General features: G+C 42.7%; 1 protein-coding gene across 1 annotated transcript; it reads right to left on the reverse strand.

Annotated features, from left to right (window-relative positions):
* Positions 1-612: 612 nt before the first annotated feature.
* Positions 613-6,497, reverse strand: LOC105704667 (HLA class II histocompatibility antigen, DQ alpha 1 chain). Its single transcript, XM_064361208.1, has 5 exons — positions 6,341-6,497; positions 2,333-2,581; positions 1,638-1,919; positions 1,102-1,276; positions 613-934 (listed from the first exon to the last, which is right to left on the reverse strand). Exons 1-4 carry the CDS (start codon positions 6,420-6,422, stop codon positions 1,122-1,124), a joined length of 768 nt encoding a protein of 255 aa, XP_064217278.1. The 5' UTR covers positions 6,423-6,497; the 3' UTR covers positions 613-934; positions 1,102-1,121.
* Positions 6,498-7,209: the final 712 nt, after the last annotated feature.

A 7,209-nucleotide genomic window follows, 5' to 3' on the forward strand; every position in this document is an offset into this window, starting at 1 on the left:
TCCCTTCTCCCATTGTCAGTAACACTATGTGAGGAGAAAGTATTTGATCCTGTTTAGATGCCCACATTATTGTCTTATTCTAATGTTTTTCTGACTCCCATTTCTTTTCCTGTCTAAAGAATTTTTATTCCCTCAAGGTGAGGATGGGAGTGGAAGGCTTCTACTGTCACCATTCTTTACAATATTAAAGTTTTGAGAATAAATTTTTACTTTTGATATTTTTGAGATTCAAAGTTCCTTTATCCTAACTTATCTCTCTGTCATACTTTTAAAAGCCATATTGAAATTAGTACAGACTTATTTTTTGTTTTTAAAATTTTTGCTATAACAATTCTGAGCCAAGGGCAGAGTACGGTATCCAGTAACTTCGTTGTTGCCTGAATTGAGGGGTGGGTGGCAGTCCCAACGATGGGAACACAAGGAAGAAAGAAACATTAGCATCAGCTAAGAAATCAACACATTATCAGGCTATACTGTACTTGGTTGCTTCTGTGTTACTGGACGTAAAATATGACCTGGGAAAGGAGATTAAATTGGCTTGAAACATAAAAGTCTCCCAATTCTTAGCCATAGTTTCAGTGAGCCCTGGATGAAAGATGGAGAAATTTGGCATAGATTTCATGAAGGGAATTTATTGCTTTCATGGAGATTTTAGATCGAGGTTACTGAGGAATTACGTAGCTGAGTGGCTTACCCCAGTCATCTCTTAGAAGGTAACATTTGAGAAAAGAAAAAAAAAAAAAAAAAACAGGAGGTCAGGGAAAGAATTCAAAAGGCATTTGTGAGCTCTGAGGAGATATAGCAGCTTAAGTCCCAGAGAAAAGGTGAGAGGAGAAATATTTGAAGGAGAAAAGGGATATAATAAATCAGGCCAGGGAATAGTGCTATGTCATGTAGCACCTCCATTCTTCTGCTCCTGTAGATGGCGATGCACCTGCAATAGGACAGACATGAGAAGGATGGCTCCGAAGGGGCTCCTGTGTCATCATCATGCCACTTCCCAATTCCCCTGCTACTTTCAACCACATTTGTTTCCACAACCCCCTACCACTTTCCCTCCCCTCATACTGTGGCTTCAGCTCTAACTAATCTCAATCTTACCTTCCCTTCCAGGATGGGACTCACAAGGGCCCTTGGCGTCTGGAAGCACCAACTGTACGCAGGCCTCGGATGATGAAGGCAGTGCCCACCACAATGCCCACGAGGCCCACAGACAACCCCAGGGCGCAGACCACAGTCTCTGTGAGCTCTGACATAGGGGCTGGAATCTCAGGCTCTGTGGAATTGAAGTTGTTGGGGTCAGAATGCAGAGTGTGCTCTTGTGCATGTGTGTGGGATGGGATGGGATGGAGGGTTGGCTTTGCAAAGACTCAAGGCCCCAGGCTTAGGGAGGAGAGTGAAGTCTGTCACTAGAAACCCATGAAGTGGCAGGCCTGCTCCCACCCTGTGGAGTGTACTTTCATTTTCAACAAATCTCTCCTTTCATTGCTCTATTCTTTCAGAAAACAAAAGAGAGAGAGAGAGAAAAAAATCTCATGAAGTGTGGAAAACACGTTTCGGGATATAGGAGTAAAAAGCAGGAAGTTCTGAACTTGGCAGACAGGAGAGCATCAAAAAGTGGTGGAACGCACACTTACCCCAGTGTTTCAGAAGAGGCTCCTCCAGGCCCCAGTGCTCCACCTTGCAGTCATAAATCTCATCAGCAGAAGGGAGGAAGGTGAGGTAACTGATCTTGAAGAAGGAATGATCACTCTTGGAGAGGAAGCTGGTCTCAGAAACACCTTCCGTGACTGAGTGCCCATTGCTCAACCATGTGATGTTGACCACGGGAGGAAAGATGTTGTCCACAAGGCAGATGAGGGTGTTGGGCTGACCCAGCGCCACGGGAGACTTGGAAAACACTGTGACCTCAGGAACCTCTGTGGTGAGGAAGCAGCACTGATGTGAAGTGTGAATAGCTCTGCCCTGAGGTTCTGCATTATGTCCTGGAAGAGCCCTCCTATCAGCATTTCCTCTGCTGCTGGTCAAAGAGGTCTTATTTAACTTCTGCTTGGGAGCAACGACACATTGTCTTTGGTTTATTCTTGTTCCCTTCTCTCTGTGGGCATGTTCAATAAAGTAGGAGGTTGATGAGAGCTCTCCTAGAAGGATTTAATAAATGCATAATGGAAAGACCCTTGTATTACATGGGAATATGTGACTCTAGAGAAGGGAGATGATAAAATTTCAGCAATTGCCATGAGAAGATCTGGAAACCTCTTGGAAAGAAAATAATGAAACTTGTTGTGAAGGGATAGATTCAGTACAGAGAGGCAGAATGGTGGACACATACCATTGGTAGCAGCGGTGGAGTTGGAGCGTTTAATCAGGATGTCCAAGTTGTATTTTCCCGTAGCGGTTTCTGTCAGTGCACCCTGTGGGTCAAAACTTGTAAATTTGCTGAACACAGGCAATCGCCAGACAGTCTCCTTTCTTCCCAGGTCCACGTAGAACTCCTCATCTCCATCAAATTCATGGGTGTACTGGCCAGAGGGACCATAAGACTGGTATAAGGTTATACCATAAGCGGCAACGTGGTCAGCTGATGAGTAAAGGTGACAAGCAGGAAGGTGGAGAAGAGGGGAAGAAAGAACCTTAATACAAAACGATGGAAGAAGCTGACTTTCAAATATTATGGGCTTCATCTTTGGCACAGCCCGTGGGCATTCCCAGCCCCTGCTTCCTCCTCTGTTTGTGTTGGTAGTTGTCCGGTTAAAATTGCACTTTTTTCCCACTATAATGTGTGCTACAAAAGGGTAGAATATCACAGGTCTAATTTTTACTATTTCCTGAGTGCCTGCCACATCATGTACTTGTGACTAAATAGTGTAATTGAACAAAAGAAGGAATGAATGCATTATCATAGTACGTAGCTTTCTTAGTCAGATATTAGGTTAATTCCTTCTGCTTCCTAAGATTTATCTTTCACTTAATTCTTTCATCAGTCAATAACGACTTGATTATACCTCCCTTTCTCTCAGGACTGGCTCGGAACAGGACACTCTATTTTCTTTTTGACTTTTTAATAAAGAAAAAGCATGCAGGATCTTATTAATTAAAATAATTTCTGCTAACAATTGTAGAGTTTAAGAAAGAGTATTGCAAGAACAGTAATAACATTACAAAAAATATAATAAGTAAACAATGCCTCCTTCTAAGATCTCTGCTTTGTTCCTAGTAATGGTCCTTGGAGGAGAGCAGCTGATTTCTTCTGAAATGAAAATTGGAAGCTCTACTAGTTTTTGAATTTCTGTCATTCCCCTCACTTTTTTTTCCTTCGAAGGAGGTTACTGAATTTCTACAGAGTTCTAACGTGATACTGATATTCACTTGAGGACTCAGGTAAATTAAGCCCTTTTTCCTCTAACGGGCAGTGTGCTTGTCTGAGGATGCCAGAGCAGAATGGCAGCCATGTAGCACAACTCCAGCCAAATGAGCCTAAGTGGACATTCTTGTCAAGACACGTGTAAGCCTTTTACCATTGTATCTTTCCTTCCTTCCCCACCTTCTGAGCATCTGCAAGGGTCAGACATAGCAGGGATGTGTAAAACACCAGTCAGGCATTGTCTGCCATCAAGAAACCAGCTGAATAGAGGGAGAGTCAGGTAGGTAAGGGAGCAAATACAATGTACTGTGGTGAGTTCTGTGAGGAGGATATCCACAGCCTTACATTCCAACATCCTTCACAAGTATCTGTCAAGCAAACCAAACTACATTGTTCTTTCACATTCTCTGGCCTTTGCAGTGGTCTGTTGTTTTTCTCCCTGAAGTGAAATGATCTTTTAGGACTTCCTGGAGAAATCCTGAAATTCATCCTAGAGGTCTCTGCTTAGTTAACAACTTTGTGGCTAAGTCCTCTCATCAACATGTTTTTGACCGTGTTATGACCTCCAACCCCTCCATCTCAGCGTCTGGCTCTCCAAGTTTGTCTGTTCCTCTTCCAGCTCACCTTCATCCCTAACCATTATGACTGCCCTGGTTGATCTTAACAGGCTACCAACAAAACCTCTTTATCCTTGCAATAAACCTTGACTCCTTGTTCAAACATGAATATATGTGGAATTCATGCAATCCTTCTTTTCATCTGGTACTTGTCTTGGATGCTGAGTTTTGCTGGAGGACGTCACCCTGCTGGCCCAGTGGGTACCAAGTCACTTACACAGTTTCCACCTCTGCTGGGGCCACTGCCCTCTCAGCAATGGCCTTCTGCTTTCCTGAACCCCATACTGCTTCTGTCACTAGTCTTAGCACCGTCTTCAGGGAAGATAGCATGGCTTTTCATCTTTGAATCCTTAAAACTTAGTTCACTGTGTGCTCAAACATGTGTATTAATTGACAGTTGCTATATTAGAGGGCTGCATAGATTTTGGGGAAGACTGACAGGCACACGGGTAGCAGAACCATATGAAGGCCAGGATCAGCCATGACCAGGGCTGCATTCTGAATTGTGAGCCCCAAGCACTCTTGCTTTTGTGGGCCCCTTCCTCCATAAAAATATGGAAAATTATATTTTATGACTGAATTGGTATAAAGACAATATAATTCAGGCTGAATTAGAAGTTAAAACATTTTCTTAGGCTCTGAAATTTCTTTTTTTTCTAACTTTAGAAGGAGTTAAAACATTCTTTTGTAGCTTTACAGGATGGAGGGTCCCCTGCACTGCCCACGCTGTGCCTAATGGATGAGCCCAGCCTGACCAGGGCACTCTGGTGTGAGGTTGAAGAAAGGAAGTTTGGAACAAAGAAGCCAAGTGCTCTGGAGAAGCAGGTAATCAGTGGAGCAGCCACAGTAAATAAGGTCGTGGAAGTTTAGAGTAGCTTCCTGTTCAATTCCCCTTTTAACTATTTGACGTTTCAACTTCTGTTTTACAAGCCCACTGTCCATGATTATAAAGGAGCAAGGAGTCAGAGATGGATCCTGAAAGGGCAAAGGGAGAAAGGAATGCATGAAGAGAGGTGGAAAGAGATGGACGACAAAAGACCAAATAATTAATCTGTGCTTCCTTCCCCTCCCTCCCTCCCTCTCTCACCCCTTCCTTCCTCTTTCTTTTTTCTTTCTTTTCTTTCTTTCTTTCTTTCTCTCTTTCTTTCTTTCTTTCTTTCTTTTCTTCCTCCTTTCTTCCCTTTCTGTCTTTCTTTCTTTTCTTTCTTTCTTTCCTCTTTCTGAGACAGGGTCTCTCTCTGTCACTCAGGCTGGAGTGCAGTGGTGCCATAATGGCTCATTGCAGCCTCCACTTCCTAGATTCAAGCAGTCCTTCCACTGCAGCCTTCTGAGTAGCTGGGACCACAGGTATGCAGCACTATGCCTGGCTTATTTTTATTTTTATTTTTGTTTGTAGAGATGAGGTCTTGCTATGTTGCCCAGGCTGGTCTCAAACTCCTGGGCTTAAATGATCCTCCTGCCTCCCAAAGTGCTGGGATTAAGGCGTGAGCCGCCATGTCTGGCCCACTTTTCTTTTTATAGGACTTTATTAGATGAGGTGAAGAACAGGTAATTTGGGTTGATAATTTAAGAATTACATGATTTAATTTACCAAGTTTTTCTATCATAAATTCTCAATTTTAAAATAAAAAGATTCCTTATTTTGCTAAAGAAAAGAAATGTGAAGCTATACCTACTAGAAATATGTAAAAAAATTGACATTCATGTTTTCACTATTTACAAAGCTTATCTACATGCCTATTTTATTTATTTGCTAAGTGACACGTATGAGGCAGCTGAGAGTAAGTGAGGACCATGTGGTGAGATGACTGCTGAGGGCATTCAGCCTGCTGGGCTCCTCTACCCACTCCCCACCTGTGCCAGTTCCTATGTGGAAATGAGAGCAAGTCTGAGAGAAAGAAAAGGGCATCTTTCTTAATATCTATAGAGTATATAGTTAATGGAGCTATTTAATCCAAGTTCTACTACAGGAGACATATGAAAAGCTTCAAAAGTTGTTCAGAGAAATTTGAAAGTGACACTTCACAAATTTTTGGTAATAAAAAATTCTTCACCGTTGGAAACCTCACTAATTTTTGAGGCAATCATGATGGAATGACATGGAGACCACCAGGCTATCGTCACTGAATATGATATAAATAGAATAGCATCCTTAGTGAGAATGCCAACAGCATAGATAACAAAAAGGGTAGGTTGGGACTCTGGTTTTCTGAAGGAAAAACAGCCATAATTTTTAAATCTCTTAATACGGAAGGGGCCCTTGGGAAATCTCTATAATTTCTTTGCAAATTGTTTTCTCTCCATTCCTTCAATTTCCTGTTTTTCAGCTCCAGAAAATATCCCTCACCCATGCACTCACCCACAATGTCTTCACTTCCACAGGGGCTCATCACAGTGGTCAAGATGAGGGCCCCCAGCATCAGAGCTTTGTTTAGGATCATCCTCTTCCCAAGGCAGCCTCAGCAGTTGCTGTTCTGAGTTGTAGAGTAACTGTGAGGAACTCCAGACCAGGAAATCTGAAGACACCCAAACCAAACCCTGCCATATCAGCTTTCGGCCAATTAGAAGAATCCCCAGTGGTGACACCTCAGTTACTAGTTGAAGAGTTTGTATTAACAGCCCTGAAAGAAGACAGGGAAATCCCCTGGTTGTGATGCAGCCTCCACTCAGAGTGGACTTGAGGAAATGTTCTGTGAATAGAGGGAGGATACTAAATTGGAATCTTCTCTGGTGTGTGCATGTCTGCCAGTGGCAAGAGGGGTGGGCATTTCTGAGCAGCCTCATGGATAGATGAGATCATCAATTACATGGCATCCTTCAGGATTTTCTGGGTTATAGCCTCTAGGAATTTTCCCCTGAGTTGATTTCCCTCCCTGACAGTCCACATTCCCTCCTCTTTCTCTGGCTTCTGTGTGTAGGTCAGCTGTTTTTCTTTTTGCTTCCACAGTGCACGTGGAATTCTCCAAATACTAAGTTGACCCCACCTACCTAGTGATCTCTGCTGATGTTAGCCAAGCAATACCTTTGCCTTTTCTACTTGTATAAATCCAGCTGTGTAAGTTCTTCTCAAGCTCTCAAAAGATTCAGGTGTTTTTGGCCAGGGCAATAAAAAGAGGTTATGTCAGATGGTGCTCTCCACAGTAACTGTAGGAGATTTTATACAGTTTTTCTTTGCATTGAGTAATCCTTATGTTCTGTGTTTTCGTGCTGTTTGAGTATGTTTAAAGG

This window comes from Aotus nancymaae, unplaced genomic scaffold (genome assembly GCF_030222135.1).
Source record: "Aotus nancymaae isolate 86718 unplaced genomic scaffold, 86718_ANA_hifiasm-v0.15.2.pri h1tg000040l, whole genome shotgun sequence".
Taxonomy (NCBI): Eukaryota; Metazoa; Chordata; class Mammalia; order Primates; family Aotidae; genus Aotus; species Aotus nancymaae.